Genomic DNA, 27507 nt, shown 5'->3' with positions numbered 1-27507 from the left:
GCCAAAATTGGCTTTAAAAATAAATCAAGAATGAAAGAATACTTCAGCACCCTTCCCTGGCACCCTCCCATCGCTGCGAAACACCCTGCTAGTATCTGAATTTTCAGCAACTCCAGCCCAAAAGTGTCCCTCTTCCAGAAATAGAAATCTAGGTCTCTTCCCAACATGGAAGGGAAAAAAAATGCGTAGAAAAACCCACTAAAATGATTCTGCAAGAAAACATGCAAAGAAATTGGGGATTTTTTTTTTAGTTCGGGGACAGAGGAGTGCAATAAAAAGGGAGGGGAGCTAAGATTCAGATTTATAATTTTATGCCAAGATGCAGAGGAAAATGGAAAGAAAATACATACTTCCCTTCCCAAAATATAGGACCCCCCCGTCCCATGAACACAGTTCTTGGCAGGTGACTTTGGTGGCCGATGAAAGCAGCTTTTTAAGATATGAAAAAAATCTACTCCTGGTCACCAGCTTTAAAAGGGGATTAAACAAAGAGAAATCAATCTCCGTCTGCTCCAGTTTTGTACTTCTAGCCAACAGATGGATACTGAAGTTCAGCGTCTCTGAAAAGCCCCAAGTTATTAAGGAAAAGCTAGCTTATATTAACAGCTGTTCAGAACCTCCAGTTCGGAGGCAGTGTATCTGACATTTTTAGGTGCTGGACCACAGAGTCCAGAAAGGTTACTGATTATAAGTAAGTTGCTCTGGGAAATCTCATTTTGTGCTGAATATGGATAACAATACCGATTACTCCAGGAAATATTGTATGTGAGTCTGTTTCGGGGGTTCCTGTAGATGTTTCTGGCCATGGCAAAGAGAGAGGATACTGGACTGAGTCGAACTCGGTGCGGTTCAGAAAACTAAGCAGGAGAGGCTACCCCCAAGAAAGAGAGATTGGAAATATGGAAGATCATTCAGAGGTGCAGCGGGCACTCTCTTCTTAGACTGTTCCTCTATGCTGCAAGTGAGTCAGGTTTGTATTGCATTATATGTTTGGCTGGATTTTAGATTGGCCAGTGTGGTTTATTCAGCAAACTACAATTAGCTACACAATAGTTGGGAAGATGCAAATCCTCTCACACCCCACATACTTGTTTAATCTGAGTTTCAGGATCGGGGTGAATCCACGCGAGCCCTTGGGATGGATAAACGTTGATTTAGATTTTTCTAGCACCCAGGAAGAACGGCAAACCTTCTCTCTCACCCCACATTTCCCCAAACATTACCTTCAGCCCCCACTGTTGACATGGAGTTTACACTTCATGGCTCCGGTTCAGATGAATCGTGCAAAAAGCATTCACAGGCATGTTTTGGCGTTCACTGGGATCTTCTGCTCTTGCAGGTGCAATCTGAAGGAGCCGCCCAAAGCAGGTTTTAAAATGCAGTCGACTGGAATTAAAGAACCCAAAAACTCAACGGACGATGCTTTTCTTTTTTCAAGCATCCGGAGAAATTTTGCTTAAAAAGAACTTGCAGGTGAGGAAGAAAAACAGAAGCCCCTAGCACAGGGGGATGGGGTGGGGGTATACAGGAAATAAGGAGACTTTCTGGCATTGTAAAGACTATTTTTCCCTTTTTTGCAATGACTTTCAAGCTACATATCCCCTAGGGATTCTGCAGAAGGTGGGCTGTTCCCAGTAAACTCCAACTAACCGCAACTTCTCTCTCACTTTGCCGCTTCCTTCACAGGACAATTCAGCCCCCCCCCCCTCCCCAAAATTCAACCAGTCTTGCATCTTCGGATTGCAACTTTTCCACCTTCGGGCTCCCAAAATATTCCAGCGGGCTTGGGAAGGGCTCCAGAGGGAATCCTTCGCGCTCGTCACGCAGTGACTTATAAGGATTTGGTGCTTGATTTATGTCCGTCACACCGGCTCACTGTACAGAATGACCGTCTGAGTAGCCAACTAGCGCTCCCGAGAGACGAGCAAACGGATTTTCCCATGAAGTAGCCGGCAGAAGCTGGAGTAGCAGGAGTAGGAAAGCTAATGGGGGGGTTTGAGAAATCTCACAAAAGTGTAAATGGGAAGTTTGGCCCAAATCACAGGAAACTGGCTTATATTGTCTCAGACCACTGGTCATCTCACTCATTCTGAGAGTCAAGTTAGGCCCATCTAACTTGTCCTACTATGTCCTAGTCTGATTTTGGCAACTTTAAGATATGTGGACTTCAACTCCCAGAATTCCCCAGCCAGCATGCTGGCTGGGGAATTCTGGGAGTTGAAGCCCACACATGGCAGCCGAGGAGCTCTGGGAGTTGAAGCCCACATGTGGTGGCCAAGGAGTTCTGGGAGTTGAAGCCCACACATGGTGGTGAGGAGTTCTGGGAGTTGAAGTCCACACATGGTGGCTGAGGAATTCTGGGAGTTGAAATCCACACATCTTAAAGTTGCCATGTTTGAAAAATACTCAACTAGTCACTTCTTCAATAATGTCCATCTGCCTTACCTGTTCTCGCCCTCTTCTTCCACTCCTCTCAGCTTTGCCAAGAATAATCATTTTTCCCCAGTCCAGTGTCTCCTTGTATCCCATGACCAAATTATGTGAGTTTCTTCTTGCTGATCCTTATGGGAAGAGTCAACCTTTACTTGTCCAAGACTGGTGAACTGGTTCTTCTTGAAGTCCAGGAAACTTTTCATAATCATCTCTAAATCCACAATTTGAAGGCTTCAGTCTCCTTTGGTTCTCTCTTTTCTAAGCAGCAGAGTTTAAAGTTTCTCAGTATAGAGTTTGTTTGGTTGAAAATCATCTATTTTCTTGGGGGGGGGAGGTTGGCATGGAATAAATATGCTCTTTCTAAGATACTTCATGCTAAATGTTTCAGAATTATTTCATGCATGGTGTATGAAAGATCTTTTCTCCTCCTTCCTGTCCCTCCACTCCAACAGAGTATGGTTTTTATGGAAGACCGAGCCACCACATATTCTCCTTGTTCTGAAAACAGTTGGCCAAGGGGGGGAGAGACACATGTCCTGCAAGCACCTTCCTTTAACCTCTAGTGTAAATAAAGCAAATTTATTGCTTTGACCTTCCAGATCATCTGGGCTACGTGCTTCCAGCAAATGAAACACAAGAGGTCAAAAGTGTAACCGGCTGGAGGGTAGTGGTGGTGGTGGTGGGGACTCAAGAAACCAAAAGAGAGAAAAACCAGGTTGGGCCACTTAAGAACTTGAGAGCCAGAGAGTGGATGAGGGGCCTTTCTCACAGACTCTTACGTATGTCAAGAGTGTGGAAGAAACAAGAGGTCCATGAACTTGTTGATGTCCAGGGAAACCGTGTTTTCTAGCCTTGTTTGCATGGAGGTCCAGCGGAAGGCCACCATGCTGGAACGCTCAGAGGTGGAAGACATTTTTCCACACTTAGAGCCATCCCACTCTATTGTTCTATTCCTTGGAAATATGAAGGGGGGCACTGAGATAAAGAAGACAGATCAATGCTGGCTAACAGGTAGCCCTGATGTGGAGGACATAATACAGCATGTTCAAAAATGATCATTTGGAAGGCCCATATCAGTCCTTCGAAGTACACCTGTAATGGTATGTGGGGATGACCTTGGGAGAAAGGGAGGAGAGACCCAGCCAAGGGAACAGTCAGATAAAAGTAGACTTAGCTCATCTGGCCATGCTTCCTGTCTGATCTACCTCGCAAGGCTGACAAGACCAGACTAGGAAACCAAAATCAAGCAAACTAATGCTATATTTATGTGCTTCTCCCCTCCCTCGCTCTAGGGAACTAGGGAGGGTCTTGTTTGAAATGCTTCCTCGGATTACCATTCTGGTCCAGACTCAGATTTCTTTTATCTGACTGTTGTCTCGGTTGCAGCTCTTCCTTCTGTTCCTCAAGGTTATTTCTTCTTCCCATGATAGATAGATAGATAGATAGATAGATAGATAGATAGATAGATAGATAGATAGATAGATAGATAGATATAGTGTCAGCCCTTCAAGGTAGAGCAAACATGGACACCAAAGACATGCAAGCTACTTTTATTATAAGGTTATGGTAACAGAATCTTGCAAGTCTAAATGTGCTTCTCCCTCCCTCCCTTTATCTTTGTGAGAACTAGGGAGGGTCTTTTCTGAGATGCTTCTTCAGATTACAGTTCCGCCCTGGACTCAGGTTTCCTTTATCTGACTGTTGTCCTGGTTGCAGCTCTTCCTCCTGTCCCTCAAGGTTATTCCTTTTGTCTATTATAATCCCTTGTTAATTTGGACTCTTGAGCCAGACTGACCATGGATGGTAAGATGCAACTGATGGATTCTTCTAGACACTCTGACTTGGCAACAGTTCTCCAAATGTGGGTTCCATCATGATTAGACTGCTGCAGAGCATTTCATATAGGGGCTGCCCTTGAAAACGGTCTGTATTTCTCAGCCCAATCTTGAGCTTTGTGACTGGGTCATGCCAATCTGGAAGAACCTCCCTCATTTGCTATTCCAAGTTGCCTTGGTTTTAATCGTTAAAATTCTCAAGACATCAGCATGAAGCTATGTGAAGGGTCCCAATCTTATTTCTTCAGCTCTGCAGGAAAGGCCTTTTAAGGACAAGATATGTTTTTCATCATCTTGGTAGCATTCTACGTTTCTTCCCTACATTGTATAACTTCGCCCAAAAATTATTTCCACATCTTATCTTTCCAAATCACCATACTTTTGGTTTTTCTATTTTCCTGATGAAAATGTGTTTAAATGCCAACTTCTTAGATGTAAGCTCTTTGTTTTAATGCAGCCACTGTGTGAATAGAACTTTTAGAGTGTACCTTTTTTTTTCCATTCTGGTGAATTTTCAATCAAAGAAAGGTTGAACTCCAACAGATAACATCTAAGGCCAATTCTGGTCCTGCTCTCAAATCTGGAAGGAATAGTAGACCATGCGTTGCTTCCCCTGCAATTAATCAGTTTTCTTTTACATCTCTAATTGAGATCCTCTTCCTAACTTCGCTTTTCAAATTGTTGTAATGATATTCAATGTTGTTTTCAATAAATGCCAGTTTTCTTATTGTTTTACTGATTTCAAATTTTTCTGCACAGCTTAAGTTGTGGTTTTTGGAAAGAAACTAGGTTTTGGCAGCTGCAATTCAGTTTCTTGCTTGAAGGTACTGAGGACTATCTCACATGGAAACCGTGTGTTATCTCTAGCATGAACAGAATTGTATTCAGTGCATATTTTCATACGAATTTATCAAAACGTCCAGTTTTCATCAACAGGCTAGAAAGAACTTGCAAAGGGAAAAACGGAATTTGGGAGCAAGAGAGATAAGCTGGTTTTGTCTGTCCAGATAGAGTTTCATACTTTGCTCTTCAAATGCTGTTTCTGAATCTCTGCAGATTCCACCCCACTTATGCGGCTGAAAAAAGACTGAAAAGCTTTTCTTTTTCTTGGCAGAATCTGGGGAGGAAAATGTAAAGTCTCTAGTTCTAAGTTTATTAGCAGAACTTTGCAAGTCAGAAAGTACCTCTCTCCCCTCTCGCCTTTACAACCCAAGAAATTAGGGAGGGTCCCTTCTGAGATGTTTGCCAGGCCCCTTTTTCTTCTGTGGGGTAAGTTGCCTCTTATCTGACTATTGTCTAGTCTGCTCCTCTTCCTCCTGTCTCCCCAGGTCATTCCCACAGACCATTACAGTGTGAAAGCTGGAAAGGACTGGAGTAAATCTTGGGGACACAGAAGGAACAAGCAAGCCATGAAGGGGGGAAATGGAGAAAAGATCACACAGCCTTGAAAAAGAAAAAAGTGTAAAAATAGCCTTACCTTGATTTGGTTTAGTATACGATGGGACAGAGAGAAACTTGAAAAAGCTTTCAAGATTAATCCCAGCCCTTCCTCTGCATGATACCCCTGCTAGCACTGGAGGAGTGTTGTAATATCTCCTCTGGGCCTTCTCTTCCTAAAGCTAAACTTAATGACTAGGTTTACACATGTCAGCCTTGCAAGGTAGTCCAGAAAGAAGCACACCCATAATTACTAGCTCTAACTTTATTGTAAGGTGACATTAATAGAATATTGCAAGTCTGAAAGTACCTCTCTTCCCCCCTCGCCTTTACAGTCCCAGAAACTAGGGAGGGTCCCTTCTGAGATGCTTCCCATGTCCCTTTTTCTTCTGTGGGGTAAGCTGCCTCTTATCTGCCTAGTCTGTGACTCTTCCTCCTGTCTCCCAAGTACATTCCCACATACCATTACAGTGGGTTTGTCCCTAATTTTTTTCCCAGGACTGTTTTTTAATTTTCCAAAATAGCCTACAGCCTTGGGGTCTTCTACTTGTCTCCCATCCAAGTACGAACCAGATCAAGTCATGCTTAGCTTTTGAGGCCAGCCAAGGTCAGAGATCCACATCCTCATCGCCATTTCACCAGGGAGCTGATTGGCTGATTGGATTTGCCAAACCTCCCTTGCAGGACTGTTGTGAAGGAAATTGCATACGTGTGTGTGGGGAGGAATCTGAGATGTCACCCTGAGTCTCCTTGACCCGAGGCATACTATCAATCAGTACGTTTCAGAGTAAGGCTGATAAACTAGTGAGCAGCTCCTTTTCCTGATCTGCAAATTTATTGATGGAAAATTGATCATTCATCCCGGCGACCGTCGAATGAAACTACGAATAAAGATAAAAGCACCTGATCATCTTTAATTGAAAACACATGGCTGTCCAAACAGCCATTCATGCAACTGGGACCTATTAAAAATAACCAGATGGGCACTAAATGCATTTAATCCAATATAAATTGTGGAACTGGAGGGGAAAATTGGGCAGATGCGGGGGGGGGAGTAGAAACAGACACCTCCTCCCTTACAGTCCTATACAATGCCTTTAAGTACCTGAACGTTGGAGGAAATGGCATCAATGTGGCTTGTTTAATTTATTTATTTTCCTTTGAAAATCACCACCAGGGCAGATGGGGGGGGGAGAGGGCGTCTTGAGAGTTCCAATCCCCCCCCCCACTGCAAAAGGGCCGGTGAGGACCGTGGTGCAAAAACCCTGCTAATTTCTCCATGACTTGCTGTGCAAAAGGTCCAGGGGTAATTCCAGGGTCCCCTGCTGAACGGCGCAGAAGTCTTGGCGTGTCTAAAGAAACTTTAGCAGCCTGCCAAAAAAACCTTTTGCTTCCCCCTCCCAAATCGGCAACCTTTAATTCTTGCCCCCCCCCCCGCCCCCGCCACCCTCCCGTTTCCTTTGGAACTCGGTTCTCCTTTGATCATTAAAAAGTAGGGGGAAAAAACGGTCATATTTCACCTTCCAAATACCAGCAATCACCAGACTCCAGGAAGATCCGCAGGGAGGTTGAGCCTTGATTATTCTACCCCATCCTCCTTTAACGCCCTAAGCAGCTACCGAAATGCATGAAGGGGGGACGCTCCCCACCCAGCCCCACCCCACCCCGGCCAGCCTCCCATCCCAGACCTGGCAGAGAAACAGAGAGATGGGAGTTGAAGTACAGATTAGGAGGAATCGTAAGGGTGGATCCTCGCAACCACGGCTTCTGAAGGCAACCCTGATTTTAATGCCCCCCCCGGCTCCTTCCCCACCACCCTCGATATCATCTGAATCTGGCCCAGGGCTTTTCAAGGCTGTAATCACAGCAAGACGCATCTCTCGGAGAAGGGGAAGCCTCCGACCATGGAAAAGTTTGTGGGGAGGTCAGAGGTCACACATACCCCCACCGTAGGCTTCGAACCCCCCCCCCCCCCAGACTTCTGTCTTGGGCCTTTCGTCCGCAGCATGGAAAAAGGGCAGGCTGGGGTTTTTTTAAAAAAAAATTCTTTCTTTCTTTCTTTCTTTCTTTCTTTCTTTCTTTCTTTCTTTCTTTCTTTTTTCTTTCATTATTTATTTATTTATTTATTTATTTATTTTTCTATAGCCACCCATCTCAACAAGTGACTCTGGGCTTTTTAAGGATTTTCTGTCTGCCCATCTGCCAAAAACTTTAGCTGAAGTCAGAAGACCAGTCATGCCATCCTCCTCCTCCTCCACCTCCTCCTCCTCCTCCTCCTCCTCCTCCTCCTCCTCCTCATCATCTTTACTTCTAATTCTTTCATTCTGCATTTCTTCTCTATTTAAAGTTATACTATCTTTAAAGTAAGGCTCCAGTCCTCATGGTTCTGGTCATGTTGACATCTGCAAACATATATTGGTAGAATCTGCCAGTCTTTTGTGAGGAAATGAGGAGGAGGAGGAAGGGATGATGATAATGAGGATGAGGATGATGATGATGATGATGATGGAGGAGGAGAAGGAGAAGGAGAAGGAGAGATGATAGAGGAGGAGGAGGAGGAGAAGGAGAGATGATGAAGGTGGAGAAGGAGAAGGAGAAGAGATGATGATGGAGGAGAAGGAGAAGGAGGAGGAGATAAGTATCAAAGCCACAAATGTGTTAAGTTTTTAAAATATAGGACTATAACAAATTGGACATTGGTGTTATTACCAGCCAAGTTGGGCGTCTTCTCCTCTAAGGAGAAACTTAAAAAATTTTTTTTAATAGAGTCATGTGTTTTCAAATCTGCCAATAAAAATATGTCTGTGCCAGTAAATTTACTGTCAGCAGTTTGAAAGAATCTTAACCAGAAATCTGGAAGGGAAGAAATCTCTTTACCCAACATCTATGAAGGCTTTCCACAGTGGGGCAACATGGACTGCAACTTCCATAACTCTCCACCGGTGCAGCCAGTGAGTGTTCCTGGTTTAATCCATGGCTTGTTGAAGAAAGCATAGTTGCCTGGGTTTACATGCTGTGCTAGGACACAAACCGTGGTCTATAAACCACAGGAACCACATTCACAGGACACACAAACCATAGAGCTGAAGCTGGACAGTGAAACATGAGTAATGCTAGATTGCTCTAAAATCTGGTTCAGGAACCATGCTACCCTATCATGTGGCTTGTTTAGGGTTGGGTTGCTTGGACTTAGAAACCAGGATTTATGCCACAATGATCTTTGCAAATGAGGGAAACCTCAACATAGTTTGACCATGTTCTTGAGGACGTGTGGGTGGTATCCCAGCTGGAGGACTCAAAAGATAAATTACGGGTTCCAAAGCAGGATAGAACCATCTTTGCTTACATAGGGGTCAACAGTGGAGGAATGGGGAAACGTGACATCTTATAGGTCATAACCTGCCTTCCTTGTGGATGACATCACGGTGCTATGATGTCACTTGGCTTGTATGAGATGCCTCAACGTTAACAAGCAGTGGCCTCAACACCTTCCTCACCCAGACCTTTCTCCACCTGTTCTCATCTGATGGACCACAACAAATATATAGAAAAATTAAATCTTAGAAGTCTATCAATATTCCCAAATCTATTCTTCCACCATTAATGTTGCCTAAGAGAAGGGGAAATAAATTGATTGCTCCTTAGGAGAAGAAAAGAGAAGAGGAGAGGAGGAGAGGGGAGGGAGGGGAGGGAGAGAAGAGATCTTCAACCCATTATATAATAAAGTTGAGCTTGACTCTTCTACTTTTGACATCAGGACCCAAGTTTGTGGATTGCGATTGTCATCTTCTGGGATAAATTTTAGATCCACCATCTTTCTCAGTCCTATCAACAGATTCTGATTTGGGATCTGCTCGCAAAGAGGACTTCTCAGCTACAGCCCCCCAAACCTGAACATCCTAATGCTACTGGCTGGTCTACCCTACACCATTGATTTTCGACTCTGATGTCAGGGGTCACGTATGGGAAGGTCCTGAGCAACCCCTCAGGGAAAAGACCTGTGGCTGGATGTTATATTTCTGCATGGCCCCTGACCTCTTGGAACACAGTTCTGCAGAACTTCCACCCTTCCTCACGTTTGTCCTTTTGGACATCTAGTCAAGACAACCCCATGTGGTCTCATTCAAAAGAGATGATGAAAAGGCTAAGAAGGAAACAAAAAGACCAGAACATGTCCTCTCCAGCAGCCTACACCCAGATAAGCAGGGATTAACACTGGACAAACAATCAAGCAGTAAACAACAGCCTAATCTAGGAATTCCCAAGAAAAAAAACTCCCCCACCCACACCGGCAGGGCAAGCTATTGTATATAAACAGGGAGCAGACCCCACCCTCCTTCACACTGATGATGTTACCTAGTTGGGTAATGAAACGTCTGCAAGCAAACGACCAAGCTCAGAGAGCACCAAGGACCCCATAATTCAGACCCTAATAATTTCTTACTTTCTCACTGGAGAAACTACAGAGTGATATGAATTACACGTCTGTGGCTTTCATTTTAGTACGACCCAGAAAAAAATGGTCAATTTTCTTTTCTTTTCTTTCCTTCTGCTTGGTTTTTTAACAGCTGGATGACGGGCTTTGCTGCCCAGTTTTCTAACATTCATTTTAGAATGTTTGTAAATTGCTTTGCCCAATCAAGAGAAGAGAGGAAGGAAATGTTTAGAAGGAGGAGGATATGGATGTTTTAGGAGGGAATGGCAGATAGTCAACACCCAATCATTTGGGACTTGAGCTAACAGAATTATGAATCACCCCAAATGTGGGGAGGGGCACCTGGAAACAGCCAACCGGTTCAGCGGTGTGATTGAATTTCTGAGCACCGGCCTCTAAAAAGGACGTTAACCAGCTGGAGTGAATTCAGAGGTCTTCCAAGAAGGTGAAGGGTCTGGAAACCAAGTTCTATGAAGATCTGGATATATTCAGCCTGCAGAACAGAAGAGAGAGGGCAGATAGGATAAGAGTCTTCAGATATCTAAAGGATAGTCCTCTGGAGAAGGGGGTGGAGTTGTTCTCTGTTCCCCTGAAGATCAGGATCAGAACCAGTGGGTTAAACCTGCTAGGAAGAAGATTCAGGCTAGACATCACAAGGAACTTCTCAACTGCATGACCTGTCAGCCAGTGGAACAGGCTGTCTCATGAAGAAGAGTCCTCTTCTTCACCAGAGGTCTTCAAACCCAGGCTGGATAGACACCTCCCCAAGTGTTTTAGCAGAGCCAATCTAAATCTAACCAAGCGAGTGGTTGGATTAGATGACCTTTGAGACCTCTTCCAATGTGGTGACCTCTAAGTAGGGAGATGTCCCGTGGTTTTCCACCACCCCAGACCATAACTCAAAGCAGAAGCATCTTCTACTGCACGACGGGTATGTGGTGGGATCCACTCCAAAGGCAAGCTGACGAAATGTAACAGCAGTGTTGTATAACAAGCAACGCGCAACTCGGCAAACTCTGCTTTCAGTCAACGTGCTTTCCCACAACACGCCAATCTCGAAGTCCACTGCGAGCTGCGCTTTAAGCCAATGTGTTTGCCCCAGATGTGAACCCACCACTTCTGGAATTCCCCCAGCTCTGAATTCAGCTGCATTCCCACATTTTGGATAGTGTTAACCTTGGTTTGTGGTTCAGTGTGCTCTCCAAACCCCCAAATGTCCCAGAATTTCAGTATAATTTTCTCGATTTTCAGACCATGCGTTGTTTTCTTGAAGAGCACCCTCCGTGCTGTGCCGTTAGGAAAGATTAAAATCTGACAGTGATACTTGCAGGCGTAATGGCTGAAGTACCACAATTTAATTCAAGGAGTTCTTTTCTTCTTCTTCTCTCACCTGTTTGGGTAAACTTCTGCCAGATGTAAAATTCCAGGGGACAAGAAACTCTGCACACATCTGTCTGCCTTTGGGGATGGTCCCAATTCAAGCTATCATCTAGGTACGATTTTGAACACACACGGGGTTATTTTTTTTCTCTTTACAATTTATTTATAAATTGTGTCCAAGAGGACTCGTATGAACATCGTTTGTAAAGTTTTCATCCTCTTCTCCCTTTGCCCTAAAATAGAAATAAAATAAGGTCTCCCAGTGGTTTTGATTTCTGTTTATTTATCTGTCAGAAAGGGGAAGAAAATGGGAAAAAGAGGAATGCTATTGTTCTTACAGGTAGCTGATATTTCATGGACATTTTGAGGACCAGATGGAGAAATATCTCATCAACGGTTCTTTGGATTCAACAATTTGCTTTTCTCCTTTTTGGATGGGAAACCACCAGGTGATCCCAGAGCTGTAGGGTTGACTGGGAAGTTAAAAAAAATCAATCCAGAAGGAATTCAGCAAAACACTGCCACACTGTTGTCATGAAAACAGCATGAAAGGGACTTTCTTTTCTTTTTTAAAGAGTCAAAGGGGACTCTATACATATCAGGACAATTTTAAAAGTTGTCTTGAAAGACGGCTGTTCTAATAGGATAAACCTGCCCCCTTCATCTGCATAGCTCCGCCCTTGTAAGGTGACACATTTGGGGGAACTAACCCTGCCCTGTTAACACCCCTGCGTGGGGACAATCGGCTGTAACCCCACAAGTCCATTTTTGGGGGTTATTTTTTTTTAGTCTCCTTTCCGTTTCCTTCTGGGAAATTGGCAGGTTTCAAATGCCAGTCACCTTTTCTTTCACAATTCTGCGCGAGAGAGCCCCATTTTCTGAGGAGGGGGAAGGCCAAGGGGTGTCAAAGGAAAGGATGCCAAGAAGGAATTTCTCCCCCCCTCCCTAAAAAACCCATGTTTTAAACTCAGTGAACTGGGTTGGCTTCCCTCTGAGTTAACCCTTCCTCTTTCCAAACTTGGGGGGGGGGGTTGAAAAGGAGAAGAGGGGAGATTGAGGAAGAGCAAAAGCCCCCCCTTGCTTTTCCTCAGCCTCCCCTCCTCTCCTCTTCAGCCCCCCAAGTTGTTCCGTTGATGGATTTCAAGAAGGCGCTGTCAGTTTCAGGAGCGAAGGGGCGAAAACTGCGCTCTGAGCCGGGTCAATTTCAATTCGGGCAGGGGAAAAAAAGTTCTTTCCCGACTTCTGACGGAAGGAAAGTTTTCGGGAGCGGCAGAGGGGGTGGGGGGGTGGGCGGATAGACCCGGAGCAAAGACTTCGGAGAATTTCTTTCTCTCGTTCTCCCCCAGACTACAAGAGACGGACCCGTAGAGACGGAGAATATAATAAGGACGACTCACACCCGCCCGTAAGCTTGCACACACCCACACACCCACACACGCGCGCACACCCCACCGGGAAAACGTAGGAGGAGGAAGAAGGGGGGGGGGAATCCGAGCAGAGCAAAAGTTTTTGGGGGGAGTGGGTTTGGGGAAAGCCAAGGTTTCGCCAGATCGCCGCTCCTGGCCGGGCGGGGGCTGCCGCACACCCTGGATCCGGGCGCGATGGAAGCGGTGGCCGCCTACGGCATGGACAAGCAATTCGCCCCCAACCCGGTTCGGATCTTGGAGCCTGCAGACAACCCCCAGGCGCGGAAGAACTTCAGCGTCAGTCACCTCTTGGATCTGGAGGAGGCGGCTGTCGGCATGAACGGAGCCCAGGAACCCGGCTCGGAGGCCCGGGAAGGCGGCAAGGGGGCGCTGGACCCCTCCGGGGGGAGCAGCGGCAGCGAAGGAGGAGGCGCGCTGCGGGAAGGTGAGCACGTCGGAACGCGCGGCCGGAGGGCACCTGGGGAGCTCGCCGCAGCCGCTTCGCGCGTCCCGGGGAAGGGGGACAAGCGACTTCTGGCGACGCGAAGATGTCGCCTCCGGGAGGGAAGGGCCCTTGCGCAAGGGGCCCGCGGCTCCGAGCCTCGCCTTAGCGTGCGCCTGGGAACCGGTTGCGCCTGGGAACCGCGCCCGACCCCCTCCCTGGGGGCTGCTGAGCCCGGCTTCCTCTGCTGTGCAGCGCCGAGCACATGCAGGAGAGCCCGTCGCGCCCTCTCTGATCTGGCCATCGCGGATTTCGGAGCCCAAAGCGTGGAAGGAAGGGAAATCTGTTTGAGGAAGTACGTTTGGGGGTCTAGCGTGATTCAGATGGTGAGAAAGTGCCCCGCAGAGAGAGCTGGCCTTTGGGAAGAATCTGTCAGATATCAGGAATGTGCATTGTGGACGGACGGACGGATGGATGGGTGGGTGGACGGTTGGCCCGCCACTAATTCCCTTGCTTCCGCCTGATTTCACAAAGCCCTCTCTCCGTGGACCTGCGTGTCCAACAAGGGCATTGGAACAGAAACAGGCCTTTGCAGGTTAATCCAGTAATACCTATTTTCCTGGAATAAAATCAGGGGGAATTCAAGGAGCTGTGGTGGGCTGAGATCTTGAGTGCACCCTTTGGAAGCTAAACCCTGCATAAGTCAATGAAACGCATTGCAAAAAAGACAGGTGTGGGATCAGCCAGAGGAATTCTGTTAGCTGATGGTGAGGAGGAAGATGAGGAAGAAGAGGAGGAGGATTCTACTTTATATCAAGGCAAAGGCCTTTAAAGACTCTTAAAGCAGCAAGTCACTTATTCCGTCTTTTATAATTTTGGGTGCAGGACAGAAATCCAGGAGCTGGTTTTGTGCATGACATATTAACACTCACACAGCATCTTTACTACATGCTATAAACCTCCCTTTGAACGTTGGTGCATAATTGACCAGCGTAGCTTCTGGTGCACCTGAAGAAGCCAAGCAGAAAATCTCTTGCAGAAAACTAACCCTGGTTCTCTTTTTGACATCAACAGAGGGGTTGAAAGATGGGCGATACACAATCCCAATCGCATTGACATTTCTGTATAGGCTATGTATTTCGAAAGAAAAAAAAAAAGATTAGGCCACCGATGGCCTGCATATGGTGCCAGCAGCAGATAAAGGTGGCATGTAAATGAATAAATAAAATAAAAATAAATAGAATAGAATAGAATAAAAAGCGGCAAGTTTCTGCCTTGCAAATACATTAGAATTCCGGCTATTTTACAGAAAGGACACTTGGGGTAGAAAAATTGCTCACTGGCACCATTAGCAAAACCATATTTCTGCCCTCTTACTCAGAATCCACGTTTCTATTTCTTGATTTAAGATTCATTACAGAGTTCTTGCATTGATTTTTACGGACCCAGCAGCCCTTGCCAAGGGCCTGCATCTTTTCGTCCACCCCCCCCAAAATAATAATAATAATTTGCCCTCCCCAAAGCAGCCTAGCTTCCAAATATTGTTGGGTTTTATTGATTTGATTCTGACTTGCACTACCCGATTCAGATCTCGGACAACCGAGCCTTGGTTTCCCCATCGGTAAAGCAAGCTTAATAATATTGATTTCTTCTGCAGTGCCATTATAAGGAAGGGGGAAAAAAATAGGAGCAATATTCCACTTGGTGGAAAATGCAATGTATATAGATGTCAATAGAGCACCCAGTTAGGGAGCCAATGCATTGTTTTCGTGGAAATGGAAGCAACTTCAGTGTTGGGTGCATGCAGAGCAGGATAAAGTTGGATTTGTAAATGCAATTTTGATTTCATGGTGGCTTCTGCACAGAGATGGTCCAATGGAGATGCAATAAACCATTCTTCCCTTCCCTTCCCTTCCCTTCCCTTCCCTTCCCTTCCCTTCCCTTCCCTTCCCTCTTCCCTCTTCCCTTTCTTTCCCTTTTCCCTTTTCCCTTTTCCCTTTCCTCTTTCCTTTCCTCTTTCCCTTCCCTTCCCTTCCCTTCCCTTCCCTTCCCTTCCCTTCCCTTCCCTTCCCTCTTTCCTTTCCTCTTTCCTTTCTTTCCTTTCCTCTTTCCTTTCCCCTTCCCTTCCCTTCCCTTTTTCCTCTCCTCCTCCTCCTCCCCCCTCCGTTTGGCTGCCAAATCAGGCTATAAATGTGCATATGTGAAAACACACCACATCCAAAACCTATTTATTTTTCTTCCCTTGATTTGGGTTGAATTTTCTGCCTGCCAAGTGAGGTTGTAAAAAGGATGACTCAGGAACAGCAACTTTAATATTCCCCCCATGGATATGGAGACTTCTCTCGGTGGTGTTCCTTCTGGAGAAGAAAGGCAGTGTTCTCACAACGCTTACATTACATGTACCCCTGTCTGCATTTCAACCAAGTCTGGTTTTGCTTAAAAGATTACAGATCAGCTCAACACCTTTTCTTCTCTTTTCCTTCTGGATTCCTTTCTCTGAGTGTAGAAGGCATTGGCAAGTCTACATTTAAGCAGGTCTTTGATATGTTGGGAAGAGAAGCAGTAGCTTTGCTGTTATAAAGTCCTGTGGCTATAACACATCAAATAATAATTCATTCAATCATGAGGCTTTAAGGACCTGGCGATGTGCTCGGGCCTGGGGCCCCAAGTATGTCAAGGGCCCTGTCTCTTGGCGCTGTTGATAATTCTTATGATAATTTTCTCGGCCGCTGTATATATTTATTTTTGTATTGTTTTTAATGGCTTTTAATGGCTTTAGGATTGTTCGCCGCCCAGAGTCACTTGGTTGACGTGGGCGGCTATCGAAATTAAATCAATCAATCAATACATAATAATAATGTAACACAAACCGTAATCCTGCTGTAGCCAGATACGCTTTTCCATATAAGCGTGCACAAGAGGAGGATCGTATTTAATCTTAAAAGTACAGAAGGCCACCTTAGCTAAGATTCTGTACAAGTTAACAAAAGGGTTGGAGTCTGAAAAGCAAAAACAAAAATAAAAGGGGGGGGTGTATTTTGAAGAAGGGGATATAGGCAGGAGTTTCTTTTTCTATGGTAGAATTGATTCTGTAGATATTTTCCCTGCTTCTCTTTAGAGGAACAACATTTCCTACCTGTGGGATTGTTGATAGTTGATTAAAAAATAAATTTTTGGAAATGGAGTTGCATATAAGAGGATGGATGGATGGATGGATGGATGGATGGATGGATGGATGGATGGAGGAAGGAAGGAAGGAAGGAAGGAAGGAAGGAAGGAAGGAAGGAAGGAAGGAAGGCAGGCAGGCAGGCAGGCAGGCAGGCAGGCAGGCAGGCAGGCAGACATGGGAATGGAAGAAAGGAAGGAAGAAAAGAGAGAGGGAGAAAGGAAGAAAGGAAGAGAGAGAGAAAAGAAAGACAGACAGACAGACATGGGAATGAGAGGAAGGGAGGGAGGGAGGGAGGGAAAGAGAAAGAAAGAGAGAAAGAAAGAGAAAGAAAGAGAGAAAGAAAGAGAGAGAGAGAGAAAGAGAAAGAAAAATAGAGAAAGAGAAAGAAAAATAGAGAAAGAGAGGGAGAAAGAAAGAAGAAAGAAGAAGGGAGGGAGGGAGGGTCCTTATTTCTTTCTTTTTCCTATTGCCTTCCCAAATATTCCCCCTGCACATTGTTACATACTAATATTTATTTCTAATATTTGGCTATTACCTTTTGAGATGAAGCTTTCTGGTAGTCTTTTTCTTTTAAACCAGATCTAGATTAAACCAGATTTTTCAAAACCACCACACAGTAACATTCATTTCAGAAATACATTTAACAGGCTAGTTTCTGGAGGAGCCAGCCGGCTGGGCGGGTAGATAAACGCTTGGCTGTGATCTCCAGGCCCCTTGGCATGCCGAAGGGCTCTGCTTTCTCTTAAACGCCTTTTAACGGGCGGCAAAGTCATGTCCGCTTCCTGGCGCGAAGATTCGGTGGCTCGCATGCTTTAATTTCGTATATGGGGATTTGGTACAGGGCGAGTGGCCTTGGAGTTCCACAGACATCACATGTATGGTGCTAATTACATCCTTAAGACCCCAGAACCGAATGGATCTCAGATCTTCGGGATTTGTCAGCAAGGATTTCAGACCACCGAAATCTCGCCAGGGCCCAAAGACTTGAGTTGCTAACTGTAGGATCCGCATTCACGTCAAATAAAATAAAATAAAAATGAACAAGTTTACTGAAAGCCCTCCGCCACAGCTTTGATCTCAGAAAAGGATCACTGCTCTCTGTAATTTCCACCTCCCCACCCCCAAAGTTGTACTGGGGAAGGGAAGGTCTTAAGTGGGGCAGGGGGAGTTTTCGCAGAGGTTATATCGAGTGCATTTGGACGGTAAGCTTTCTAGCACGCTGCTCAGCCTTTAATTTAATAATAATAATAATAATAATAATGCCATCAAACGACATCTGCCTATCCCAGGTCCTTGGGAAGGACTCGATCAGTGGATAAAAATGCCAGATCCAGTCTAAACATCTGGCTGACTAGGCGACCAACCATAATAATGATGTGGGTATTCTCAGTTCTATTTCCACATTTTATTAGGCACTCTGGCATCAACTTAAAGTAAAGTATTTGCACTTTACTGTTAAATGCAAGGCCAGTGGGCTTGTTACTCAGAATGGAATGTAGCGGGGTTTGTTGAGACGCCCCCGATTTGCACCGAAAAGTTAAACATCTGCTTAAAAAATTGCTCCCACCAGAAACAGAGGTTCAAAGGACTCCGGTCTGATGCATCTGGTGGGTGTTTTCTCTTTCTTTCTTTCTTTCTTTCTTTCTTTCTTTCTTTCTTTCTTTCTTTCTTTCTTTCTTTCTTTCTTTCTTTCTTTCTTTCTTTCTTTCTCTTCCTTCCTTCCTTCCTTCCTTCCTTCCTTCCTTCCTTCCTTCCTTCCTTCCTTCCTTCCTTCCTTCCTTCCTTGTCACCCGCCAAGAGTCTTGGAATGGTGGCGGGTAATAAATCTAAGCCATAATAATAATAATCTTCAGCTTGCGCATCCCGAACAACAGCCGGAAGTATTTGGGGGACTTAAACTTCATGAAGCCAGTGAATCAAGAGAGATGTTTAGACTAGTTTCGTGCGGTAATCTGATGGCGTGTGTCTTAAAGCTTCAAGAAAGTTGTCACTGTTTCTTAAGAGGTTGGGCTCCGTGTAAAAATAAAACACTACATCTTTCTGCAATCGGATCAGGTATTGTTTTATTCCACGTTTTCCCCCCTCTGTTTTCTTTTTTCTTGTCATTGTGCAATGGATACAACCCCAAAAGGCAGATGTTTGAAATGGGGGAACCAGAAGAACAGTTTTCTTCTCTGCTCTCAGTTTTGCTCCAAGGCTGAGAACATTTGCTTGCACAGCCAACCCATTTTTCTGCATTTCAACAGTCTCTTGAATCTTCAACCCTTCTTGAATGGGTTGGGTTTGCACAACATCCCCAAACTGTTGGAACCCCCTCCAGTTTAACGGGCTGTGCAAATGAAACTGCTCTTTCATGGCTGCAGGGTGTGAATGCAATGCGTCCTTCTTATGGATGAAAAGGAGATGTAGGGTAAAGATCGTCTCTCAAACTGCGCTTGCCAATATCCGCAGCCTTATTCTGAACACGCTTACTGACAAGTAAGTTGTAAGAGGAGAGCCGTGTCCTCTACGGCACCCCAAAATCAGAACGAGTCTAACGCATTTTTTAATCTTGATGATGAGGAAGAAAAACTGAGGCGCCAGTCTCAATTAATTGGATTAGCTTAAAATGACTTTTTCAAAAGGCTGAGTTAACCCACACTGAAATATAGAGGACTGTGATTTATCTGGGCTAACGTGCTCCATTGCTTGAAATAAGGGTGGCGATGCAAGTTTTGTAATATACTCGGAGAAATCAACCATTCTAAGACACGTCCAAGAATGGACGGTGCACAAGAATAAGGCTTTATAGTATAACGTTTGCAAACGGACAGGTTCTTAGGCCTGGTTTATTCCAAAACTTCTCTGAGCTGAAGGCATTTCCTTGGGGAAGCATTGAGAAAAAACACATATAAACCGAATGGTCTCAAAAAGATTCACACGGCATTGTCATTTTCTTGACGGGACGGGCAAATTAATCAATTCAGAACTGTAATCGCGTAAGTGAATTCAATTCAGCTCCATTTATTCTCAGTGTCCATCAAATTCAGTTTTTCTCTCAGTCCCACCCACTCCCTCTCCTGGCTCTGCCCACTCGTTCAGTCTTCCCTTGGCCCCGCCCAGTTTTTCCTCCTTGGCTCCACCCCCTTCTCACGCGGCATCTGGCAACTTGCAACAACCAACTGCAGCATGAGTTTGAATAGCTGAGCCCCTTAAACGATCGGATGGCACTCTTAACTGTGACAAATGTAGTTGCCTAGGTCTTTATTTGCAAAAAACGGTGTAAATTGATTTCCAGAGGCAACTAGTATCGATGCACTGCCTCCCTACTGTAGTACAGGTAGTCCGCGGGTTAAGAATGCCCGGTTTATGGATGACCCATAGTTAAGAACGGAGCCTATTGTAGCAAAATTCGAGTTAAATACACCCTGGTTCGAGTTCATTACACAATACTACCTATACAGGATTATACAATAATACTGTTCCGACTTATGTACAAATTCGACTTAAGGACAGATCTTGGGAACGGAACTCGTTCTTAAACAGGGGACTACCTGTATAAACTTAGGGACCAATGGCCCTCGGGAGGGAATAATGAATTAGTTATTTTATGACAAAAGTGTCCCCTCCTCCAACTGATTCATCAGCTTCTTCGTGCTTGCCGTCTTTGATCTTTTATGTTTGATTTATTTGATTGTAGTTTCTTCGTTTGATGGTTGCGAGCTGGCCAGAGTCATTGAGAGTTGGGCTGCATACAAGTTTAATTTATTATTATTAGTAGTAGTAGTAGTAGTAGTAATCTACAATGAGATTCACAGTCCAAGACTGGTGAAAACTTAATAATTCAAGTCCTAACCAAGGACCTAAGAATTATTAAGGTAGCATCTGAAGATATAGGCAGTTCCAAGCAAGGTATTTTTTTGTAAAATTAGGGTGTTCAGGTCTAATAAATTCAAAATTTCCAAATATCGAGGGAGTCCTTTAGGTATTGCTTCAAGGGCTCCCATCACAATTGTTATAACAGCGGATTATTATGGTTGGTGGCACAGTCAGCCACATGTTTAGACTGGGTTTGGCATTTTTGTCTACCGACTGAGTCCTTCCCAAGGACCTGGGATTGGCAAATGTTGTCTGATGGTGTTAAAGGTATCGTCGCAGGATGGAAGCTGTTCCAAGTGGAGCGGCCTTGTGCAATGGACTGATGGTGATTTGGTCCACGCTGATGGTCTTCAAGGGGTGCTCCAGATGTTTTGAGACTGCACCCAAGGCGCCTATAACTATTGGGACTCTCTTTGCTTTCTTTTGCCACAGTCGTTCTACTTCTATTTGCAAGTCTTTGTATTTTATGATTTCCTCCAGTTCTTTCTCTTCTCTTCTGCTGCCTCCGGGCGTTGCAATCTCCACTATCCAGACTTTCTTGTCTTTCTTATCAACAGTGGTTAAGTCTGGGGTGTTGGGTGGCAGGGGCTTGTCTGTATTCTTCTTCTTCTTCTTCTTCTTCTTCTTCTTCTTCTTCTTCTTCTTCTTCTTCTTCTTCTTCTTCTTCTTCTTCTTCTTCTTCTTCTTCTTCTTCTTCTTCCACCTGAGATTAGGTTTATCCCAACCCTGCTGGCCTTTCACGAGTATGACAAAGCCCGTCTTTCTTGATGGTTATTTATAACGTTCAGCTGCTATGTTTTTTGTTTTCTATTATGTATTTTATTGTTTTAATCTATTTTATTGTAAGCTGCCCAGGGTCACTTATGCATACAGTGACCATACGTCCTGTATTATAAAGGACAGTCCATTTCAGAAAGCTGTCCTTTAGATTTATTTCATTTAATTATTAATCTTCTTGGTCTTGCTCTTGAATTTTCTGTTGTAAAGCAAAGTTATAAACATAAACAGTTCGATTGTTTTGGATCCTTAGGAACCTCTTTCAGATTTGCTCCTTTTTCACGTTGGTCCTTTATTTTTTCCAAGAAAATATGGTCACTGTACTTAGGTGGGATGGGTGGTGATATAAATCAGATCAATCAATCAATCAGTCAGTCAATCAATCAATCACAATTATTTTGTGTCGTTAAAGAGTTGCATAGGTCTTTCATAAGCAAGGCTGCATTGGACTAGTCTTTAAAAATTTGTTCTCTTAGCAAGGATATTTAATCCCAAACAGAGTCTGGGCGGGTGAGACGTTCATGCTCCAGCTATAATAGGATTAATAATAAAAACAACAATAAAAGCCACCTCCCGGAAAACTCAAATGCATTATCCTCTCATTTTACAAGAAGGAGGATCGTTCAGAAGCACATACAAGCTTCGCTTCTTTACGCTGCAGTTCTGCTCGTTAATGAATGGGATGCAACTCAGGCTGGTAACGACGTTGTATTAAACTGGATGAGGGTAACTAGAGATAAATCATATGCCTATCCACGCATCCGTTTCTGTGGTATGCTAGCATGCCAGTTGCTCATCAGAACTGTTAATTTGAGGCCTCTTCTAAATGTCTGGTTCCTTTGCTATCGTCCCATTTCCCGGGTACATTTGCCGCTAATAATAATAATATGTAATAATAATAATAAAAGGGGAGGGTGGGGGAAGAAGAAGGAGGAAGAAGAGGAGGAGGAGAAGGAAAAGAAGTAGAGGAGGAGGAGGAGGAGGAGGAGGAAGAAAAGAAGTAGAGGAGGAGGAGGAGGAGAAGGAGAAGGAAGTAGAGGAGGAGGAGGAGGAGAAGGAAGTAGAGGAGAAGGAGAAGGCAGTAGAGGAGGAGAAGGAGGAGAAGGAAAAGAAGTAGAGGAAGAGGAGGAGGAGGGGGAGGAGAAGGAGAAGGAAGTAGAGGAGAAGGAGAAGGCAGTAGAGGAGGAGAAGGAGGAGAAGGAAAAGAAGTAGAGGAAGAGGAGGAGGAGGAGGAGGGGGAGGAGAAGGAGAAGGAAGTAGAGGAGAAGGAGAAGGAGGAGGAGAAGGAAAAGAAGTAGAGGAGGAGGAGGAGGAGGAGGGGGAGGAGAACTACTACTTTACAGGGCTACACATGCATCCCATTTGGCCTTCCCAAACCCAAATCAATTTCAGATGATTTACAGTAATATCTTGGATTTTTTTTTTTTTAAGAACTGCTCACTTTGGAAGAAAATATGCGTGCTGGAAACCCAGTCAGAAGCTATTCCTTGTTTTTCTTCCTCTCGGCCCTTCCTTTGTTTTCATAGCAAGATCATTCCGGAGGAGTAGGGACGGGGCGCGTGGTTGTCTCACATGAGATCATGAAACAGCGACCACTGCCACTGGAATCGATGGCCTGGTCCTCACGGGGCCTTTTAGGACGCGCTTTTCAAGGGCCGAGAAGAACCTGAACGTTGTAAGAATGGAATTGCGTGCCTCTGTGGGTGCGTGTGTGAGAGAGAGAAAAACGGGCCGAGAAGAGAAAGCGGGATATTGCACAGTCCCATGGTTTGCTTTTAAGTTCTCCTTTTTAAAACAGCGTCTCTTGGATCCCGTGCCAACTTCTTCTTCACTGGACAATTTGCAGTGGAGCTGATCGTGAAGTTAAGAGTCAAAAAAGAGCCTTTCCTGGGGTTTAAACCAACAATGCAAACCAAAACATTACAAAGCGTTGATTTGACCTGTGGTTTTAGGCATGGATTGATAGCTTTTTTTATTTTTTCCTCTGCAAGCCGCCAAGAAAACCCAAATTTATAATGGAGCTAAACGGAGAGGAAGGGAGCTGAAACTTTGTAAACATCCAGGCAGGGAAAAATAAGCTTTTTACAGTGTCTTTATTTGAAAGATGTGGAAAGGGGGGAAGCGGTGATCAGGTATTGTGGACTTGCAAAACTCTCCTTTTAATGTCCCCCCAGATCTTCCCCTTTCCACCACAGTCTCTCTCTCTCTCTTTCTCTTTAAAGAAGAAAAAAACATCATTCAATGCAAGCTCCGCTCTCATCCTTCTCAATTCTATTAGCTAGGATTTTTCCCTGGAGTCCTTTAAATTATCTCCTGATGATCCCCAAGATGTTCCCCTCCTGAACTGTAAGAAAAGCTGCCGAGTTGGGCGCAATCATGAAGGTTACAGAGGAGGAAGTAAATCCCGTTGAGGTCAGCCCAACTTTTTTACAGAATAAATCCCTATGGGGTCACGTTGCCCCATAGGTGGTTTGTCACTTCTTCCCCCAAAGAAGCCCTAGACTTCAGAATACTTTTTTGTTTTAAGCAGAGGGCTTAAACTGGCAAAACTTGCTGCTCTAATTTGTGAGTTGAGGTCTGCTAAAGAAAGAGAAGGCCCTTGTCTTTTGCAGACCATTTAAATATTTTTTCCAGATGCAAGTTTCCAAAAGAATGGAGAGTCTCTAGGCGTTCATAGACATTTCTGTTTCATGGGCTGCTGCTGCTGCTGCTGCTGCTGCTGCTGCTGCTGCTGCTGCTGCTGCTGCTGCTGCTGCTGCTTCTCCTCCTCTTCTTCTTCTTCTTCTTCTTCTTCTTCTTCTTCTTCTTCTTCTTCTTCTTCTTCTTCTTCTTCTTCTTCTTCTTCTTCTTCTTCTTCTTCTTCTTCTTCTTCTTCTTCTTCTTCTCCTCCTCCTCCTCCTCCTCCTCCTCCTCCTCCTCCTCCTCCTCCTCCTCCTCCTGTAAGGATAAAGACCCCCTCAACCAAGCTCTGTTTTTGATGTCTTCAAGGATTCAGCCTTGCTGTTTTCTTGGCCACAGTAGAGAAGGTCTTGTTCCAGGATGTTTTTTGACTTCCCTAGCCAGCCTACAACTCCAAAATGGTCCTGTTGCTCTTCAGGTTCAGCTCCACTTAGCTTTCTCTTTGATTTAGGAGTAAACCATCTTGAACTCAAGGGAGCTTCTCTCAGCTGAGGCACACACAGGAAGAGTCTCAGTGTAGCATCTCTCTGGCACCAGAAGATCTCACCAGCCATGTCCACACCGAGCCATCATGGAGTCACGTGTGGTGATGTCAAGAGATAGTCACTGTCTTACATCCTGGCATCCCAATGTCTGACATGACAACATAATTTGACCCAATCTTTGCCCAGTGACCTCATTTTATACATTTCATCCCCTCTCTTCCTCCAGCAGAAGCCCGTAGCTGTGACACGAATGTGGGATCAAAAAGGAACAGTTGTCATTTTCACCTAAATCTGTATAACATTACAGCCCTAACTAGTATTAAACTGGAATGCAGAGTGCAATCAATTTCCCCCCAAAAGCTGTCATTTTTATTTCCTGTGGGAATTAAAACATAGCATATATTTTAAATATATATACAGGTAGTCCTCGACTTATGACTACACTTGGGACTGGAACTTTCGTCGCTAAGCAAGGTGGTCACTAGGTGAATCATGCCCGATTTTACAACCTTTTTTGCTGTGGTCGTTAAGCGAATCCGGCTTCCCCCCAGGAAGGTTGCCAATGGTGATCATGTGACCCTGGGATGCTGCAACTGTCGTAAATACATGCTGGTTGCCAACTGCCCCAATTTTGATCACATGACCATGGGGATGCTGTGACAGTCATAAGAGTGAGGACCAGTTGTAAGTCACTTTTTTCAGCACCGTTATAACTTTGAATGGTCATTAAACGAAGGGTTGTAAGTCAAGGACTACCTGTATTCAAAATAAAAAAGTGATTGATGGAAGTTAGTGGACTTTCAGGCAGAACTTATAAAGACTCCAATCTCTTCTTCTTAGCATTTATCCTGCTTGGTTGCCAGCATCCGGTGTTTTGTACCACACTTGCCTTAGTACACACAGCAAAATCAACAACGCGTGATGTGACAAGGGGATTTTGTTCTTCAGCCAGCTTGTCGCAGAACCTGAAGCTGTTTTAGGGCTGAGAGGGAGGGACTGGCCCAAGGTGACCCAGCTGGCATCCATGTCTAAGGGAGGATGAGCATCTGGGTCTCCCCAACCCAAGTCCAACACCTTCAGCTTTCCACCCTGCTGGCTGTCATAAAGTCCCTGACAAACTACGTCCAAACATTCCTTCTTCTCACATTTATTTATTTTTAACAATAATTAAAGCAGTGGGCTTTGGCTGGCAGGCCACAAACACAAAAAAGGACAAAAAAAATAGAACCGTTGGAACATAAAAAAAAAAAAACAGTGAGGAGCTTCCAAAGTAAACTAAGGCCAAAGGTGCATTGGAATTCGTTTTTGCCTGGTTGAGAAATGCAAAAGGGGATGGGGTGAAATGTAACTCTGGGAGAAGACCATTCCAGATGTTGGAGGCCACCTCAGAGAAGGCCCAGTGTCCACTGTAGTCCATGTTCTATGTTCTTCTTGACATGGGGGACTCTCAGCTGGTCCTCTCCAGATGTTTGGATCAGATGGGCAGGTTCAATTCCAACAAAGCATTGTCTGGTCATTGCTGGTGTTGGACTGTATAGGCCTTTAGAGGGGATGACCAACACTTCAAATTTAACCAGTGGTGGTGCCCAGATTAAGGGGGCTTGAGCTAAGAAACTTCCTAGACCTCTTTTGGGATTATCACCCATCACTCGCTCTTTCTGTCAACCTGTCTTTCCTCACCCACCTTTTTCTCTGGAGGCCAACCAGGCCAAGACAATATGAGTTGCTCAAGTCAACTGCTATCCACGCATTTAATTCCACCCACACATAATATGTAAATAAGATGTTCTCCCTTGTCAATCTGCCACAACATGAACGTTCTTGGTGCAACAATAGTGTGCTCCAACAACTGAATGAGATGCACTGCCACTGAATGAAAACAAATTCTCAAATTCTCTCATGTGGACCACCTTGTGTTTCAAATAGTATATGAAAGTCAGAAATAATGCCCATTTTCACTTCTGTCTCAGGATACGCGTATTGCCATGGATGCAAAAGCCTACTCATTTCAACCTCTAAGTTTCTTCCAAATTTACTGATGTCACCACAAGTGGAATATATGATTCAGTGAAACTGTTCTTCTCCGAAGGGGGTTTTCCCCAGCTCCAAACAAATTTATTTTGGTAGATCCAGCACAGGGTTTCAGCTTTCGTAACATTAAAATGGAATAAATTTGTGATTTCGCCCTCTCCCCCCCACCCCAGCAATTAAAAAAGTTCCTGTGGATGGGAATTAAAACACATGATATGGCTTGTGTTTTTCTCCTTTCCCCCAAAATATTTTAAGTGGGCGTTGCATGTAAATGTCTCTTCAATTCTTGGGATCTCTAGGTAAGGTTGAGCACGCAAATAAGAATGATACAGGTAAATTTAAGTAGAAGATCAATTATTCAAATCTGATATTAAATTGTTTCCTGTTTTTAAAGCTGCAGGGAAATGTCTTTCTATCCATAAATGGCTCCAATCTATACTTTATTATATTATATTATATTATATTATATTATATTATATTATATTATATTATATTATATTATATTATATTATATGGTTCCAGACTATATTAGCACTTTCCATTATTAGATATATTTTTCTTTAAAAAAAATCTTCATTCTTATGCTTTTTGGCTTCCAAGCCCTACTTTCTTCCAAACCACTGTGCTGTCAGAGTTTGTTTTCATTTTTTAAAATTCAAATGCACAAGCCTGGCTTCTGAAAAATAATACAGATAATCATAAGAATAACAATGGAATGAATTATGCGTGCTTTACTTGCTTTGGACTGAATGCTGAGGTTTGTTATTAAGAAAGACTATGAAGAGTGAGTAAATCTGATTGTCTAAACATTGGATCAGCTTCACACAGAAGTCTCGACATATTTTAAAAAGGGTAACATCCCTAATTCCGAGTGTTTATTCACTCTTCTAGCACTTGGTCAACAGCCCTGCTAAATTATAGTTTTCTTAAACTTCTTTTAGATAGGAGCTGACTGAACAAAATTCTGAGCCAATATTTTTCCCCATTTTATGCATCCCTCCTTTTCGATATTTGCTTTTTCCACCTAATCTTTCTCTTATTCAAAACTAGATACAGTCCAGATTTTATACCTATGTTTGTCTGTTAGTACAAATTTGCTCAGTCTGAATCATGGAATTTCCTGGAGGTTCAAATATTTGT

General features: G+C 44.2%; 1 protein-coding gene across 1 annotated transcript in view; it reads left to right on the top strand.

Annotated features, from left to right (window-relative positions):
* Window positions 1–13005: 13005 nt before the first annotated feature.
* The window catches only part of PRRX2 (paired related homeobox 2), a 58601-nt gene continuing 44099 nt past the window's right edge, over window positions 13006–27507 (top strand). The window contains exon 1 of the mRNA XM_088146746.1: window positions 13006–13371. Coding sequence (XP_088002872.1) covers window positions 13122–13371 — 250 coding nt within the window. The 5' untranslated portion in view covers window positions 13006–13121. The remainder of the gene's footprint in view (window positions 13372–27507) is intronic.

The sequence above is a fragment of the Python bivittatus genome, unplaced genomic scaffold (genome assembly GCF_059951505.1).
Source record: "Python bivittatus isolate LINGU-HERP-01145 unplaced genomic scaffold, Pbiv_v1 ctg000160_np1212, whole genome shotgun sequence".
Classification (NCBI taxonomy): Eukaryota; Metazoa; Chordata; class Lepidosauria; order Squamata; family Pythonidae; genus Python; species Python bivittatus.
The sequence above is the reverse complement of the archived record's forward strand: the minus strand, read 5'-3'. Positions and strand labels throughout refer to the sequence as shown.